This window comes from Drosophila virilis, chromosome 4 (assembly GCF_030788295.1).
Source record: "Drosophila virilis strain 15010-1051.87 chromosome 4, Dvir_AGI_RSII-ME, whole genome shotgun sequence".
Taxonomy (NCBI): domain Eukaryota; kingdom Metazoa; phylum Arthropoda; class Insecta; order Diptera; family Drosophilidae; genus Drosophila; species Drosophila virilis.
Genome location: NC_091546.1, coordinates 17,364,299 through 17,381,991, shown reverse-complemented (window position 1 = coordinate 17,381,991; position 17,693 = coordinate 17,364,299). Strand labels below are relative to the sequence as shown.

At 43.6% G+C, this 17,693-nt stretch overlaps 5 protein-coding genes across 5 annotated transcripts in view; 1 reads left to right on the top strand and 4 right to left on the bottom strand.

Moving 5' to 3' along the window:
* The window catches only part of Sema1a (semaphorin 1a), a 185,847-nt gene extending 176,785 nt beyond the window's left edge, over positions 1-9,062 (bottom strand). The window contains exons 1-2 of the mRNA XM_002051569.4: positions 8,936-9,062; positions 7,103-7,865 (exon numbers count right to left, since the gene is read on the bottom strand). The gene's annotated coding sequence lies outside the window, so the exon portion shown is untranslated. The remainder of the gene's footprint in view (positions 1-7,102; positions 7,866-8,935) is intronic.
* Positions 9,063-10,218: 1,156 nt separating this feature from the next.
* LOC6629063 (reticulon-4-interacting protein 1 homolog, mitochondrial) lies at positions 10,219-11,745 on the bottom strand. The gene is made up of 3 exons (XM_002051571.4): positions 11,123-11,745; positions 10,461-11,063; positions 10,219-10,404 (listed from the first exon to the last, which is right to left on the bottom strand). The coding sequence occupies exons 1-3, from the start codon at positions 11,657-11,659 to the stop codon at positions 10,300-10,302; spliced, it is 1,245 nt and encodes a 414-aa protein (XP_002051607.1). The 5' UTR covers positions 11,660-11,745; the 3' UTR covers positions 10,219-10,299.
* A 313-nt stretch (positions 11,746-12,058) lies between these two features.
* Plap (phospholipase A2 activator protein) lies at positions 12,059-14,843 on the top strand. The gene is made up of 5 exons (XM_002051572.4): positions 12,059-12,281; positions 12,372-13,238; positions 13,298-13,687; positions 13,745-13,984; positions 14,039-14,843. Exons 1-5 carry the CDS (start codon positions 12,124-12,126, stop codon positions 14,748-14,750), a joined length of 2,367 nt encoding a protein of 788 aa, XP_002051608.1. The 5' UTR covers positions 12,059-12,123; the 3' UTR covers positions 14,751-14,843.
* On the bottom strand, positions 14,745-15,509 carry LOC6629065 (male-enhanced antigen 1). Its single transcript, XM_002051573.4, has 2 exons — positions 15,104-15,509; positions 14,745-15,043 (listed from the first exon to the last, which is right to left on the bottom strand). Exons 1-2 carry the CDS (start codon positions 15,470-15,472, stop codon positions 14,870-14,872), a joined length of 543 nt encoding a protein of 180 aa, XP_002051609.1. The 5' UTR covers positions 15,473-15,509; the 3' UTR covers positions 14,745-14,869.
* A 162-nt stretch (positions 15,510-15,671) lies between these two features.
* On the bottom strand, positions 15,672-17,564 carry IntS14 (integrator complex subunit 14). Its single transcript, XM_002051574.4, has one exon. The coding sequence runs from the start codon at positions 17,469-17,471 to the stop codon at positions 15,723-15,725; it is 1,749 nt and encodes a 582-aa protein (XP_002051610.1). The 5' UTR covers positions 17,472-17,564; the 3' UTR covers positions 15,672-15,722.
* Positions 17,565-17,693: the final 129 nt, after the last annotated feature.

The following is a 17,693-nucleotide window of genomic DNA, read 5'->3' as shown; positions in this document are numbered from 1 at the left end:
AGAAGCAGGGCAAATGAAAAACAGTTAATATTTTGAATGGAAATGCGGCCAGAAGCGGAAAAAGTGGGATAAAAAGGCTGAAAAATAAATAAACGCAAATTCACAAATACGCTCAACACACACTAAAAATAATATACACAGAATATATATATATACATATGTATATGTATATGTATATATAAATGTGCATAAATATTGCGATGGAAAAGCATAAAAAGCGAAAGAACACAAATTTTCAGCAATTAAAAATTCAATGTTTGCAAATTCTTTTCCATTCTATTTGCCCTATTCACATTTTTGCCGTATATATATATATCTATATATCTCTCTGTCTCTATACATATATATATATCTGGCATTTATTGATATTATAAATTATGGTTTTTATGAATTATGAACACATTTTTTTGTTGTTCTTCTTCTTCTTTTCGCTCACTGCATTTTGCATATTAACTGCACGCAGTTGAACTTTCAAATGGTTTCGAAATTTTTATGATATAATCGCATCAGCCATGTAAAATGTGATTTCAATCGAATTAAACCAGTGCAAATTTCACTTAACAACACTATTTATATCCAGAACACCCATTGAAAATGGCTTAAAAGGGTATATTGGTCGAGTGCAAATGTATGTAACAGGCAGAAGGAAGCATCTCCGAGCATATTATTTATATGCTATGCTGCATATTAATTCTAGATTTTTTGAAACTTGTCATTTTTTTCTAAACAACCGAAAATATACTATATGATACGACCGTACTCACACCTTGGAAAACAAGACTGAGGAATTGAACATTTCAATTTTAAAAACACATTTATTTTATATACTTTATAATTTTGTATATTCAGCTATTTCATATAAAACTACTTATGTTTATATTAGTGAGAAATTCTGCAAAAATTCCTCATTAAATACGTTAAGACACAGATAATATGTACTTTGTAATTTATTTATATTTAGTTATAGTTCTACCTGATTTTTATTTAGCCTCATTTATGAATTCCAACTTTTCCCTATCTTTAAAAAAATCTTTTTCTGCTGGCAAATAAATATTATTCATAAATTTTCAAAAATATATCAAATTAATATTGTGCACGAATATTTGCCAGATCGTATTTGTACCCACCATTATACGCTTACTCCCCCCGACCCCGCACACTCCAGCACCCCGCCACCAACAACATGACACTAAAGTGTTTATTGTTCAATTTCAATAGAGGTCCACAATTTGTTTTGTACTATTGTTAGAATCAATGTAGGTTATTGGAGTGAGTCGCCGGGAGCTGCGGGCCTACTGGGCCTCTGAACTGGCCACTTGCGTGTTATTTAATGGTTTCTCGCCACGCAAGGACAAGCAACTTTTTCGCCTAATTGTTTATGGCATAATAAACTAGATGAAAAAGTCCCGAACTGGAAACAAATAGAATTTGTGCGAGCAATCAGAAATGTTCGTGTTCGTAAAGTTTATGATATGTTTAAAGGTCATTTTTACTGTATATTTATTGTGAATAGTTAATGCAAAACGAAATAAACAACAAAAATAATACGTTTCGAATAATTTCATGAATTAGAAATCAACGGGAGCTGGCTTTAATAACTTATACAAAGAGTATATAAATTAAAGTTATTTTTGTATAATTTCTGCTTTGTTAATTAAATGTAATTATATTTATTTGTTTAAGTGATATTTATTTCCAAATAATTTCCTGAATGTCCTATTTAGACATTCCAGGCACGCACCCTGCCCAAAACCTCGTAACTGAAGGTCTCGCCTTTAATTTCGCCTCGGCCAGACCCGTTGCCTAATCTGACTGGGCGTGGCCGTGCAAAGTGTCAATGATAGCCTCATTAAATCAATCATTTTTGGGCAGTCAGCCACTTGCAACTTAATTTGGTCAACACCGAATGTGCCGCACACATATGTATATTTTTTTCACTTTTGTATACCTATCGCCTGTCCAGTGGCCATTTTGCCTTTAGCTGTGCTGCCAGCTCTGTGTTGTTGTTTATTTTTGGCATTTCGTTGCGCTGACAAGTAAAAATGATTATAATTAAACTAATGAAGGCGCCGACCACTGCCACACATGTCACATGGATTGCGGCTTCAGGTGAACTGTTGAGGAGAACCTTTTGGGTTATTTGACCAATATCTGGATTTCTTATTGCTTATATTAACACGATATGAACAATAAAAGCATTAAAATATACCAAATATATATTTGGAATTAAAAATGTATAAGAAGTTCAAGAGATTAGAGAGAGAGCGAGAGAGAGAGAGAGAGTTGCCACACATTATAAAATACACAAAATGTGGCAACTGTCAAGCGAAATTGAAAGCAAGGTTCCTTCACGTCACGAATAATTCAAAACAATGCTTTATTAAATACTTTGTTAAGTCAAACCTATAATTGATAATACGCATATTAACTAAATGCAAGTTATATTCTTCTAATGCAGCTGTTTTCTAATTTATTTCATTAAATATTACTTATCTCACATCTGCCTGATGTTAATCATCATCATAATGAAATATTAAGAAACAAATTACTTAACACAACATTTAAGATATGGATGGAATGCTATAAATAACCAAATGACTAAATCCAATCGAAATTAATTATGGAATTGCAGGTCAATTTTTTATGCTGGACCTTAGAAGATGCACAGCCTTCTGTTGGGCAACAATGCCAGTGAACACACCCATTTCGGTAATTGAAATAAAAATGTTTAGTGCACATAAATTTTGTAGACTACCTACGAGAAATTCGTGCAGCCCGTACTCGAACGTACAACTTATCTGGGCCGACTGCAGAACTGCATAAACAAATAACAATAATATTTTAGAGCGGAGAGGGACAGTAGGTGGCAGGCAGGGCTCGTGTATCTTGATTAAAAACGCCCACGAGAGGCTCACGGACAAAAACCAATCGATTCTTTTTTGTTACTGCTGCTGCTGCTGCTGCTGCCTATAAATTTAGTCCAGCATAACTGTGCTGCGTATTAGTGGGGATTATAATAACAACAGCAACAGCAATGAGTGTCTAGATTCCCAGTCAGGCCTAAATCGGTATAGCTTCTAATAGCATGCAAAATAATTCATGAATTTATTGAAATTTATATGGCATAAGCATGCATAGAAATCGACTAAGGCAAATGTATCTTATGGCTGCAGGTTGACTTCTTTTCTATTTTGAATACCCTGCATAAAGCGTTTCAAAAGGTTGTATCACAGTTCCAAAAATGTATATATCAGATCACAATAGAGTATATATATAGTTTTGATCAGGACAAATAAGGTTTTTTTTTTTCGTATGATTCTCCCTATTTCTGCAGAATCGATAAAAATCATTTTTCAGTGTCTTCTGCGCTCTGCAGCCACCAAATTTGACATGTGTTCGTTCTGTTTTTAATGTGATATCTTAAATATATACAAAACATCATTTTGAAATTGGATATATGCACATATTTATGTGCCATATTTATGCTCAAAAAAATCTATAATAACATTTTTTAAAGTAAGGAGCGAAGGAATGATTGGCAGGCCGTGTAAGCCGTATAGGACCTGATTACAGGGCATCACCTAGTCGGACATATTCGACTACTAAAGCACTCTTTTAGTTGTTTTCAACTTTTCTGTCGTTTTTACCCTCTTCTGCCGACTAGGCTGGTCCAAAAGGCTGCTGCCAAGTGGCTAACAAACGTTTGCCCAACGACTTTTTGCCAAGATGAAATCGTAGAAATTGAATTGAAGTGAATTGTGTCGACTCAAAGGGAGGGACTAACATGGTGGGTAGGGGGGGTATAGAGCAGCGGGGTGTAGCTAGCAAATGGCAAACGATATGCGTATCAATAGAAAAACAGAGCATCGCCAGACAACTTATACAAATAGCACATAAAAACTAAGACCCGTTTGAGTCCCGGGCAAAAGCCAGTCAGGGCATGTGCTCACACATATATATGCATGCATTCATATATACATATATATGTATATGTATCTGTATGCATATATCTTGAGTAGTGATAACTTCTTTCACGACTTTTGCCTCCTACTGGGCACCCGCACACACACACACACACACACACACCGACTCACACAGACACACACGAGAGCCAGGCGCAAGTTTAATGTAACTTTTCATTCTGTTGTTGTTGCTGTTGCTGTTGCTGTTGCAGCGCTTTTCCTCGCTTTTCATTCTTTGCGTCTGTTGCCGCCTCTACTATTTGTATATCTTAAACGCGTTTCGCTGTATCTACTTAAGGCAGCTTAAATATTTGTGTAACATAATACAAAACATACGGGCTTCTTTGGTTATACTTAGATACATAGCTTAGATACTCGCATTTGGCCATAGGCAGCCCAGACGCAGACGCGGCAGGAGCAGTGGGCGGAGAGGTAGGAGCCCCGCAGGAGACAACATTTGCTGGTTTTACTGTTTCTACATTTTGGCAAAGACTCGCAGCATTACACAATATGCACGTTATGTTGCGTTCGGCAATGATCAAAACAACATTCAATTATGTGTCGAAGAAATCAATATAAGAAACAACATTTCATTGGATCACAGCGGCTTTGCTTCATCTGTCTGCTTCTGATTTTGTGGTTAACTGGACTTTTTTGGGACTTGGACTTTACTCCCAATTTTGGGGAACCTACCTCCAAATTTTCGCATCTTTAGCTAACATAGGCTTTGGGATTTGAAGACCAGAAAGTCTATAGCGATTTTGATGGATTTCGTGAAAGCGGGGAGATTTATCGTTGCAAAAGTAACCTTCTACGGACAAGTCTCTAGCTCTTATAGTCTCTGAGTACAGCGGACGGATGGAGTAACAGATCTGTCTTGATCGACTAGACTCTTCTAAGCAAGAACATGTGGGGAGAACTCTACCCTTCTTAGCCGGACATTTTATATCCAATAATTAGAATTTAATGTACAATCCATAAATCACACGACCTCCATTTACACCAACGCTCCTCTCCTCTTGCCCGACGATGGCTGTCCGCTCAGGAGAGTTTTAACTGCATATCCTCTACCCATTATCAATGGCTTGATTTAATTAGTTAGCCGCTTGAAGAGCTCATGCTCTAACTTATTTCATGCATAAATACTAAAGTATTCACTGTCTAACAGAGAGAAAAAGTAGCTTAAATAAAAAACTACCGAGTACTTCAAATGACATTGACATAATGCTGGCTGGATTCAAGTTGTGTGAATTGTTCCTAATCATCTGTAAACATACTTAAGTGCATTTTTACAGCGGAGCCTCATTAATTGGACAAAGTGCGAGACGCTTGTGTGTGTCCACTGTGCAGATAAATATATATATATTCAGGATATTGGAATTTCGAATGTGACGCTGGACGTGACGTTTTGTGCTGCTGACGTCCTACTGATTGTGTCTCCTGCTTTGCTTTGGCTTCTATTTTTTTTTTCTTTTTCTTTTTGTCAAACGCTAATGCGTTGTACAACACGGAGAGCATGGGGACAGGCAATCTTTATTTGCGGCACGTTGTGTTCCTACCAAAAAAACAAAACAAAGAAAGAACACACGCGCTGATACGAGATGGCAATACAGATAGAGATAGCTCAAGAGATAGGGAGCATGTTGGATAATGGCTCTGGATGTCGTCCCGATATTTGCCTAGTGTCACATGATACGCACGACGGCATTTGCCTCATTAGAGTGCTCCTCAGGCGGACGTTGTGCCCAGGGCCAAGTAGTTAACCAAAATAGCAGAATGCATTTTGCAGACATCGACAAAAACAACAACAACAACAACAACGGCAGGAACGAGCGAGTCGTATCTGGTGGACACACATCTGGTATCGGGCAGAACGTTTCCCATTTAAAATGTAAACAAAAACAAAACATGCTGCCCGCACATTTCGGACACAAACAAAAGGAAACGCCGCCTGCGAAGTCATTAAAAGATGCAGATAAAACTGAAAACCGCACACAGTCGCCATTCTGAGAGTTGAACTTCGTATCTGTATCTTTTGCTGTTCATGAAGTGTGTGTGCATGTGTGTGTGTGTGTGTGTGTGTGTGTGTGTGTGTGTGTGTGTGTGTGTGTTTGTGTGAGTAGGCGCTGACAGACGAAAACAACATGAATTAAGCATATTTTTTTATCGGCAGTGTAACTCATCCCATCGATTCCAATCATCAGATTGAACGACCTGATGCCTTTTTGGCTGCTTTCGTTTTCTTATCTTGTATGCATTTGATTTTGATTGTCTTTATGTCTTAATTAGTTAACTGCTTTCACAGTCGAGCGCTTCTCTATGCAAATGCATTTTAGATGTCCATACGAAATGAGTATCTTGCATGCACGTCGAATGCTTCGCGCTTGACAAACATTTTTTTTTTTTCATGATTTTAATCTTTTAATGCACTTAAGCCGGTCATAATGTTTAATGCGAATGGAAAATGATTGTCATGTCATTTGTATCTGTTTTTTATCAATGCACATATTTCTGTTGTAACCAATAATTCAATTGGTTTATTAGGTACCAAAACAATTAATGTTTAAGCAGAAATATACAAAGAATAAATAGAGATTTAACAAGAGAAGGTTTTTACATCTTACACAGAAAAATCATCAGTATGTTTATAAACATATTTCTCTAGGAATTCTTTTTTCCAGCTAGACAATTTATTAACACAAACATTTTTCAAAGATTGTTAAATCATTTTATAGGAATGTATATAAGGATTGTATATAAACCATTTTTATTAATAAACTCAAAAAATAAGTAGAATAAAGTTAAAATATGATATGTTGTTATCGATAGTTTGTTATCAATATATTGTTATTGATGTATTGTTATCGAACACTCAAAACTTTTAATTTTCAGTACAAACTCTACTTACATCGTCTAGCAGGACGAAAAACTGAAACCCTGAGTCTCTGCCCGAGAGAGCTTTGATTGTATTCTCCTTTTTTGGCAATCTGAACAATTCATTATTTCCAATTGAATTCAATTGAAATCTAATTTATACTTGTCCAGATGATAAAGACTTTACTGATTTCCATAATATACCCATTACTTTTGACATATTATAATATTTTTGAAATGATAATATAACCGAATTGGGATCTTACCTTTTTGAGTGTCCGACAATGGTGTGAACTTTTTAATCAAATGAAATTCCCAATTGGGTTTTGAAAGGGAATCGCCAATGGAGAATTTTCAGCTGCTAGGCGTTACTAGCTTTCTCTTCTTCTTGTTGTTGGGCCTGCTGCAGGTTTTGCTGCTCCTGTAGTTGTTGCTGTTGTTGACTATACGATTGCTTAGATAGTTGACATTCGAATCGTTGCGCACAGAATTGATCATTTGCCATATCGAAATTGTATATCGATAAATGTTATGATTGCTTTTGCTTTTGCTTTTGGTTTTGCTTTTGGTCTTGCTTTTGCTTTTGGTCTTGCTTCTTGCAGATCGCTTGTCGTAGTTAAACAAATTATAGACACTTACACGAGACAACACCGAAGAACACAAATTATTTATATTTTTACTTTATACGAATGCCGAGTAAATAACAACAACAACAACAACGATGATGATGATGATGATGACGACAAATATTGTACATATGTACAGAGCAGTATAAAATATACACAAGCACACACGAACACACACACACACACAGAGAGATAGAGATAGGTGGAGATAGATTGATTAACGGTTAGGAGACGCGCAGGGTAGACGAACCGAAATAAGTATAAATAACTAACACGCGACGCGAAAAGTATGCAACACTTTAATTTTGTCAATTCAAAAGCCTCATGATGATTTGTTCCTTTGAAATTTGTATTTTTGTTGTTGATAGCTCCGTTTTGGATTAGCCTTAGTGGCCGCAGGACACTGGAAAAATGATAGAAAATATTTCACATATTCGATTAAATGACGCATAAACAATTGCAGAGACCGCAGGCACAGCAGGAATTTTCTTATTATGACAATGACAACACACACGGCAAATTGGTTGGCAACGCGCAATGCACGGCCAAAGGACAACGACTGCAGCCAGCGCCAGGCGAAAGATGTGCGAAGAATGAGACCAAGAGTGAGAGAGAGAAAGATTGAGAGAGAGAGAGAGAGCGCGGCGCCAGCGTCAACAGCGGCGCCAGCTACGATGCGAATGGTATAGCAAAGCAGAGTTAAAAACATGAGGCACTGCCACCGAGGGGGGTAAAACGGCAGCAAGAGCCAAGCATCGAGAGAGAAATTTACATAGGGCAGCTGCCACCACTCACACACGCTCACAAACACACACACACACACACACAGGCTTATTGTGTTGAAACGCCGCGAGAATGGAATGCAGCGAAACGAATGGACAGCACAAAATGTGCGCAACAAAATGGAAACAGGCACTTGAAAATAAACAAAATATATAAAAAAGGATAATCCGCACACACACACACACACACACACACACGCACATAGTACCACAATGTGTTCCAATGCCAAACTGTGCACAAAACACCAGGCGGCATGGCAACGCTCTCTCGCTCTTTCTCTCTTTCCCCTTCGTTGTTTCTCTCTCTCTCTCTCACACACTCTCTTGCTCACGCTCTCTCTATATGTGTGGTGGCAGCAGGAGGTGTGTGTGGCGCGCCAGCAGAAAAATCAATGAAAAATATCTGGAAAAGTTATCCAAAAAATGTTTCCATTTTTTGTTTGTGCCGCTTTTGTGTTCTGCGGTCTCTGCTTTAATTCTTTCGCCGTCTTTAATGTAATGTATTATGTATTTTTTTTTTTGTTTGCTCAATTTGAATTTAAGATAATTTATGGAAGCTCATGTGCCAATTGATTGCTTTATTATTGTTGTTTAGCAACACACAAACAAACACACACGCACACACACACACACGCATGCACAAAAGAAACAATATGCCGCTTTAACTAAAGCAATTGATTAACGGGATTACCATTTACCGTATAAATGACACGCACTTTTCAGACACAGTTCGCGGCACCGATTTGTTTATCTGTTGTCAGTCAGTCAGTCAGAACTGCTGCTGCTGCATTGCGACCAGACAAAGCCCGTGGCAACAACAGACATCAGAACGCGAACGCGACACATGAACACGCGACTCTCTCGACGACGTAACAACAACTCAGCCGGAGTTTCAGTTGCAAAGTACAACGGCACCGAGTGCAGCACACATGCTACAGCAGATACATGTTGAGACACATGCTGCTACGCAAGCGAGTGAAGCAGATTTGCCAAATTGGGCGACCCTCCTTGCTGTCAACAAAATATGTTTAGGAACATGCACACAAGTCCAACAAACACAATGGCTAATAATGTTGAGGCACATGTTGCCCCACTTTGCGCATGATGATAAGCATGTTTCACAACATTTTTGTTATTGTTTCTCTCCTGCGCTCTCTCAGGCTTGGTAAGCCTTCGGGTTTTGCCTGAGCAAATGTGCCGCCGTTTCAGTACCAGAGTTCCGTTCATTCGATGGGCGGGCGAGTGTGCGCCTTGCTTGTGCTTTGGTACATTATAAGGTCAGAACTTATTCTTCTTATTATTTGAAAAAAAAAAAAAATTAACACTTAGCAAGTTGATGTACAACTTGAAATAATAATTGGTATCACTATTTAAGCAACAAAAGATAATCATCGATGTTGTATTTTGCAGTTTTTTGAATGGTACCAACTAGCCCATTTCAACAGCTGACAACTCTATTCCCGACTGCTGTGCGCTCTCTTGGCGCTCTCGTAGCTTGCTCAATAAACGCGCGTTCTCTGTTTTTGCCGGCGGTGTATATGTATTGGTTTATTTATAATTAATAATTGCTAAGAAACATGTAAAAATTGGCTTTTATTTATTGTTAACTGGTATTTTGGTTTGGCCAAACGTTATTGACGACTTAACAATTGTAGACGACACAAGCGCGACAACGTGGAGCAACAAGCAAAGACACAGCGTTTAAATGAAAATAAATTATAACTTTTGGCCAATTACCATGTCACAATGTTATAACTGTAGCATGTTACTAGATTTTCGATATTTTAACTTATTTATCCACTTATTAATGGTTAAATTTACATTTTTTAAGTACTTTATGCACGAAACTACAAAACTAGCCAATTGGCTGTGTAGGCCGGCCGATAAACTGCCCGACTGTCGATTGCTCATTTATCGATAGATTTTAGAGCAACTGTTGCGAAACGGTGGAGCAACGATAATTCAAATAAATATTTTGATGATTTTTTCAGAAAAGTTTTAGTTTTTATTAGCAAACAAGTTAAATATCACCCGTAACAAGATTAACATTTAGTCTTACACTTTAACCACAATTTTACCACGCATATGGCCGCACTTTAAGCGCTCAAAAGCCTTTGGCATGTCGTTGAAGTCAAAGCTGCTGTCAATGAGCGGTATTAACTAGAAATATAACGATTATTAGACTTTAATTGAGCTAGTAATACCCTTGAACTAACCTTTCGACGCTCGACCAGACGCTGCAGAAACTCAATGCCATGCGCCGCCGGAAAGAAATAGCCCCACTTGACCAATCCGCCGCGCTGGGTGACAGCGCGCACATTTGTCTGCACCAAGTCGGAGAAGTTCTGAAGCGAGCCCAGGCACAGGCCACTTTTGTCAATATTTGCCAGCAGCGGCGAGTTGAATGTGATATACTGCCGAAAGTCGTACGGCAAGTCGGAGGCATGCTGTCCGCCCTGCCCGGCGCAGTCCAGGACAATGTCGTAGGGCGCATAGGTGCACAGCTGCTCGTTGGCATCGGGCTTCGTATAGTCCACCACGTAGTCGGCCAGACAGCGCACCATTTCCACGGCATCTTCGCTGCAGGTGGCGAGCACTTGGGCGCGCTGCGATTTCAATATCTGTATGGCCAATGAGCCGACGCTGCCCGATCCGCCGAGCACCAGCACACGCTTATGTGCACCACCGCCCTCGGACGTGGTGGCGCCGCATGGACCGCCCAAGCCGCCAGTTAGATACAAGCCCGACCAGGCGGTCAGACCCGCATAGAGCACACTGGTCGCCTCGCCGTCGTCCAGTTCCTTAGGTGCCGGCGCCAGCTAAAAAAAATGCAATACATAATAAAGTTTAGTGACTCATAACTGCAGTCGGTACTTACACAGGACGAGGGCACCACAACATACTCGGCATGTGCGCCATTCGGATTGGGTATGGGCACCACGCCCCACACCCGTGTGCCCAGCGGCAGCTGCTTGTCGCAGACACCCATGCCCTTCTGGACCAGCTCGCCGCAGAACTCACGGCCCAGCGTCAAGGGGAACTCAATGTCATCGTTGGCCTGACAACGCAACTGGTTGAGCAGCGTGGATCCGTAGCCGCCCAACATGGCTATATCGATGGGATTCACCGCTGTGGTGCGCACCCGCACCAGGCACTCGTCGGAGCTGCGGATTTGCGGCCACTTGAGTTTGTTGGACAGCTGCAGCTCGTCGATGCCGCCGTAGCTGTGCAGCTGCCAGCCGCGCATCTTCATGGAACATGTCGCCGACGGCGGAGACGGCGGTGGCGTCGCCGTTTCTGGCTCCTCTGTTGAGACTGTTGCGGCATTGGCGAAATTGCGGCTGGCGGGCAAAAGCCGCGGCAGCAATGCGAAGAGCTTTAGCGGCACACGAATACCTGCGCCTGCTGCCTGCATGTCTAACAAGCGTTCGTATTAAAACTTTAAACTACGCTTTTTGCTTTTATGTTTACAAGCGTAATTTGCGCAATGTTCAACTGTGGCTTATTTAATAAAGAGGACGTAAGTGTAAAAGGCATAGTATGCTGATCAGCAGGCAATAACAATTCAATTAGACTTTGAAAAGACCTTACCTGCTGTTAAATAAATTATTTTCTCTGCTATTGCACAATAAAGGAATACCAAAGAACTAAACAAGGTGTTAAATTGTAACGCATAAAAGTTAAATCCAATCAATTTATTTACATAAAAAATATCGTACATTTCCTTGGCTGTTATCTCTGCTCTGCTTACTATGCTTAAACGATAATTTGAGTGTAAGGCAATGTAAAATGTTATCGATATTCAGTTACTTCCATCTCTACTAAAAATACTATTCGCCAAAAAAGCCGACGAAAATTAGCAAAGTCAGGGACTGCAAAATGGAGCCAACGCTGGATAATTACAAGATTAGCTGCGAGCTGCTGGGCCACAGCCTGGATGTGCGCGCAGTGGCTGCTGGTGGCAACGCACCAGGCGGTGGCCAATTAATTTTGTCCGGCTCACGCGACAAAAGCACAAAACTCTGGAAGCCAATCGGGTGCGTACCAAGACAAAAAAAAAAAACAAATTGCCTTCTATAGTTTGCCGGTTTAATTGTCCTTTATTGTCCTTTGTTTTGATATTTAAGCAACGATTACATTGAGAGCGTCACGCTGCAGGATCACAAAAACTTCATATCCTACATCTATTATCTGGAGTCGGAGCAGTGGATCTGCACTGCCAGCAACGATGCGACAATATGCATCTACCGGCAAGAGGGCTTTGTGCCATTGATCACGCTTAAAGGTCACGAATCGACTGTCTGCACTCTGGCCGCGGGCCTCAAGTCGCGCAGCCTCATCAGCGGCAGCTGGGACAAGACAGCGCGCGTGTGGACCATCAGTGAAACGGGCGATGTCACATTTGTCACGCTGCAGGGTCACGAGGCGGCCGTTTGGGCCGTGGCAACGATGCACACACAGCAGAAATATGTTACGGGCGGCGCCGATAAGTGCATCTACTACTGGAATGCGCAAGGCGAAAAGCTGCGGCTACTCAAAGGTCACACAGATTGCGTGCGTGGGCTCGTACCGCTGCCCGCCAATTCTCTGCTCTCCTGCGGCAACGATGCTGTGCTGCGCTTCTGGAACGAGGACGGCGAGTGCGTGCGCGAGCTGAGCGGCCATACCAACTATATATATGCTATGGCACGCAATCAGGCGCTGGGCGAGCACATTGTCGTCTCGTGCGGCGAGGACAGCACGCTGCGCATGTGGAATGTGATCACAGGCGACGAGCTGGGTGCCCCTATTCTGCATCCGGCCATTTCAGTGTGGTCAGTTGCGTGCCTGCAAAACGGCGACATTGTTACCGGCTGCAGTGATGGCGTTGTGCGCGTTTTTAGCCAGGAACCGACTCGCCAGGCTGCCGAGACTCTCAGACGTGCCTTTGATTTAGCCGTGGCCACGCACAAGTCGCAGCTTACCGAGGAAATCGGCGGTGTCAAGAAGACAGAGTGAGTCCTGTCCGAGCAAAACATTTCATCTCAATCCTAATTGCATGCTACGTTTCCAGCCTGGCCGGACCGGAGTCTTTGTTAACCAATGGCACTCGCGAGGGTCAGACGAAAATGGTGCGCCATGTGGATGGCTCGGTCAAGTGTTATGTGTGGGAACTGGGTAAATGGAGCCTGGTGGGCGATGTGACTGGTGCCACGGGCGGCACACAGGCCAACTCCGGCAAGAAACTGCATGAGGGCAAGGAGTACGATTATGTGTTCAATGTAGATATATCCGATACGGAGCCACCCATTAAGTTGCCTTACAATCGCGGCGAAGATCCCTGGCAAGCCGCTCAACAGTTCATACACCGCAATAACCTGCCCCAGGCATATCTGGATCAAGTGGCCAATTTCATCGTGAAGAATTCGGAAAATCCGCCCGCCGCGGTGACGCAAACGACAACGTCTGTAGAGTTTTTTTTGTGGGTTTCATCTATTTAATATTTAAATTCCTGTTGCAGTGGCTATCAGGATCCTTTCACTGGCGGCTCACGCTATGTACCCGGCTCCAGCAACAGCAGCGTCCGGGGCAGCGGCAATATGGATCCCTTTACTGGCGCCTCCAGCTACTCCACTGCCAACAGCAATACACAGTCTAGCGTCGATGTGAATTTTGTGCGTGGCAGCGATAAGCACTTCCCTGTCAGCACCTATCGCACCTTCGACACATGCGATGCCAACAAGGTGTTGGAGAAGATGAAGTAAGCTTTGCCAGCCAATGGTTGACTATAAATGAAAATGTGTCTCTTCTTCAGGGAGTTCAACAATAAACTAACCAGCGCAGAGGGTAAAGTGGGCGACGAAGTCTTACTCGCCGTCATACGGCTGACGGACAAGTCACCGGAACTGGAGCCGACAGCCTTGGAGGCATTGATGATGCTGCTCAAATGGCCGGCTAGCATGCTTTTCCCGGTGCTCGACATACTGCGCCTAGCTGTGCGTCACGAGGCCGTTTTCAGTCTGCTGCACAATAGCCACAACTTTTTGAATGGCGTGCTGCCACACCTGGACGGTACGGCGGCCAATCAGCTAATGGTTTGCCGCTGCCTGGCCAACGCCTTGACTCACACAGTGGGACGCCAGCAGATTGAAGCCCAACTGCCGCAAATCATTGAGCTGGTTAGCTGCATACGTGCGGGCAGCCCCAATTTGCAAATAGCGATTGCCACGTTTTATCTGAATCTGACCATATCGCAGACGTTGGGCGCAGCCCGGCCAGATGTGTGTCATGTGACCACCTCGGGCATTGTGGAACTGCTCAAGTGGGCCAAGGATTTGGAGGCCTGGTATCGCTCAATGCAGGCCATTGGTAATCTGACTACCACACAATGCGGCCAGGAAACGATCGCCCAGATTGTCTCCGTTGATTATGTGATGGATAAATTGCGTGAGCTGACAAATACACCGCAGGACGAAAACTTCACCAAAGTCAATTTGGTGGGACAGGCGTTACTTGCCGTATTTTAAGATCTGGCGTTGCACGCATTTATTTTTAAATTTTATATATTGGAGTGTGTCGTTTTGAGGGTCTAATACAATAAATACCTTTTGCTTAGCCTAGATTCATGTATATAGATATACGCGCATTAATCAACTGACGGCTTGGGCAACTGTCCAGCAGCTTCCTCGGTTGATGGCGCCGCTTTGCGTGTTTGTATGCGCTCCAGCAGCTCATGCTTCCAGCGCTCCTCCGGCACACCCTTGGCCCAGTCGGGCACCGTCACATTGGGCAATGTTATTTTCGACATGGCCTTGAGTATCTATGGGAAAGAACTGTTATGCCACTGCATCCAGTTTTCTGGCCACGCCCACACACTCACCTGCTCCGTACGCGTTTTATCCAGCTCCATTTGCAGCTCCTGCGGCCGTGGTTCGTTCCACACTTGGCGTTCAATTTCCGCATCGATGCTTTCGATTGGCGGCATATTCGGATCGCCGTGTGTCACCTCAGCTGTCATCAAATCGATGTCCTCATCGGCTTCCTGCCGACCATTCGACTCTCCAGCTGTGACTATGTCATTGATAACTGCGCCCGCCTCCTCAGCGTCTGTGGCAAGCGGCTGGTAACCATCATAGGCATCCGACTCGGCGCTGTCATCGCTTTGTTCTCCAACATGTGGATGCTCGATGGCCGGCGCTTGGAAATCATGCTCCTCTCCAGGATCTGTTGGTAGTTCTGGGCCACCCATTGTTGCTGCTGCACAAGAAAAAACGTAAATAAATAACAATGTTCGATAGGTCGATAACGATAAGTCGATAACAATAAGTGTGCTGCCGCAACAGTGCTGTAAAACGACTTAGCAAATGCACAAATACGGCCGTTACTTTATTCAAATTGGATTTAAAAAAAAAAAATAGCATGCACATTTCGCAATTATATGTATGTCATTTGATAACTAATTTAATCAATAATTAAAAGCATTAAAAGTAGCATATATTCTAGTACAAATAACCGCCTTGTGCTGGCGCAGCAGCCGCTGTAGCATCGGCAGCGCTTGCCTTCTGGAGCGGCACAATTGTTGACTTGATGTCACGGTTCGAGGTCTTGCGCAGCTCGGTGGCCGCATGTTGCAGCTGGAGCGTGCACTCGGTGGTGACGCCATTCAAGGTGAGCTGTGCGGTCTCCTTCTCGAGCAGCAAAGCCAACGCTTCGAGCAGCTCCACAAAGCCCAGGGCCAGAGCGGCGCGGCGAATGCGATTCAGTTCCTTGTAGAAATGTTGCGTCTTGTCGGGCATTTTCTTTGCGTGACGCAGCACTTTCTGGACGTCGGACTGGAGACTGGCCTGACGTATCCAGACGACGCTGCTTTGTGAATATGAGCGTCGCTCGGCGCGCACCGGAAAACTGGCCGTTTCACCAGGTGCCAGATCCTCGGGAAAGCCAAGAAACTCCAGGTCGCCCAGCCAGGGTATAACATTGGAGCCCGGCGGCAGTATGTTGAGCATAAAATTTGATTTCTTTTTGACATCGGTGTAGGCATACATAAAGCCATACCACTTCTCGCCCAGCAGCACCAGTGCGGCCATGTTCTCCAGCTTAAGTGCGCCATGCAGCAGCACGCACAGATTGTCCTTTTGCTGCTCCGCTTGCGGTGTGGAGCTGTGCTTGAGCACCACAGTAACATCGGCATCGTCGCCGCTTTCCTCGGCATCCTTGGTATCCTTCATGTAGAAGTCGCGTATATCTTGCTCCAGCTTCTCCAGCTCGTAGTGCGGATTGTTGGTGTCCAGCGTTAGCTTGGGTGGCTTGGCAACTGCTGCCAGACCGCCAGAGCGACGAGTCGGTTTCTCACGCTCCACCTTGGCCAGCACCCAGTGGCGACTCAGCGTGGCCGGCGAGCCAATATCGGATAGCGCCAGGAAGCCGCAGACATCAATGCGCTGATCAATGTGACGTATTGTGGGATCGCCGCCATAGAGTGCGGCCTGCTCATAGGGCACTGGTGGCGGCCAGAGCAGCACCTGGCCTTCCATGCGAAAGTAACGGCCGCACTTCAGCGTCACCTCCGTGGATTTGTAGCTGCTCTCGCACAGGCGCTCGATTAGCTCGAACAGAGCGGTGCGACCCAGTTCGCTTTTATGGCTGCCTGCAGATGTGGCGTCGCCGGGCTCGGCGCTCTTCGCTGGCTTCGTCATGAAGAGCTGACCCTTGAGCGAGGCGGCGTCGAGCAGCTGTTGATGCAGTGTCAGCCCACGTGTGAAATATGAATCGCAATGCACGCCCAAACAAATGAAGTTCAGATTGTAGGTGGCCAGCGTCTTTAGCCACGCGTATTCGGGCTCAGCCTCCTTGCCCGCATACGCCTCCAGGAAGCCAGCAATCGAGGTGCTGCCAAAGCCCGCACCGCAGTCCGTGAACACCACCAGCTGTAGAAGATTCTGTGTGCCCCATGTGGCCATTAGGCTGACTGAGGTTTTCAGCATGGTCATCAGACAGGCCTTGTCCACGGGCTCGATTTTCTTAATCGCCTGCCGTATTTGATCGTAGTCCCGTGTAAAATCCACTTTCAGTTCACAGACTGTGGTGTACAATACCAAAGCCAAATGCTCGAGCTTGCCAGCGGCCGTCAAGTTGTCCAGCAGAAGTTGAATGCCCTTGAGGGCCAGCGATTGGTATGTGTGGTCGTTGCGACCCGGCACAGGACGCAGCATCGATAGCGATACATCCAGAGCAATTATTGTTGGCATTTTTCCAACTTTAGCAATATGAGCAACAAAATTGTTGTAATTGGGAATATAAACAAACGCCGGCAACAGCTGATAGCCCGCATTAATCGAAAGCCGATAGTTTAGCTATCGTTTAGTTCTAAATATCGAAAGGTAAAAGGAAACTTTGCCGCTTAACAAAAAATGCATTTTAACATTCTTCTGTTAAAACGCATTAAAAACTATCGCAAATGTTAAGAATTA

Bases quoted from the DNA above. Each gene is read 5' to 3' on its own strand.
- LOC6629063 (XM_002051571.4), bottom strand. From the start codon at position 11,659: ATGCAGGCAGCAGGCGCAGGTATTCGTGTGCCGCTAAAGCTCTTCGCA. The intron at 11,064-11,122 runs GTAAGTACCGAC...CATTTTTTTTAG, and splicing joins TTGTGGTGCCCTCGTCCTGT to CTGGCGCCGGCACCTAAGGA. The intron at 10,405-10,460 runs GTTAGTTCAAGG...TTATATTTCTAG, and splicing joins GTCTGGTCGAGCGTCGAAAG to TTAATACCGCTCATTGACAG.
- Plap (XM_002051572.4), top strand. From the start codon at position 12,124: ATGGAGCCAACGCTGGATAATTACAAGATTAGCTGCGAGCTGCTGGGC. The intron at 12,282-12,371 runs GTGCGTACCAAG...TTGATATTTAAG, and splicing joins AAACTCTGGAAGCCAATCGG to CAACGATTACATTGAGAGCG. The intron at 13,688-13,744 runs GTCTGTAGAGTT...TTCCTGTTGCAG, and splicing joins GCGGTGACGCAAACGACAAC to TGGCTATCAGGATCCTTTCA.
- LOC6629065 (XM_002051573.4), bottom strand. From the start codon at position 15,472: ATGGGTGGCCCAGAACTACCAACAGATCCTGGAGAGGAGCATGATTTC. The intron at 15,044-15,103 runs GTGAGTGTGTGG...TCTTTCCCATAG, and splicing joins ATAAAACGCGTACGGAGCAG to ATACTCAAGGCCATGTCGAA.
- IntS14 (XM_002051574.4), bottom strand. From the start codon at position 17,471: ATGCCAACAATAATTGCTCTGGATGTATCGCTATCGATGCTGCGTCCT.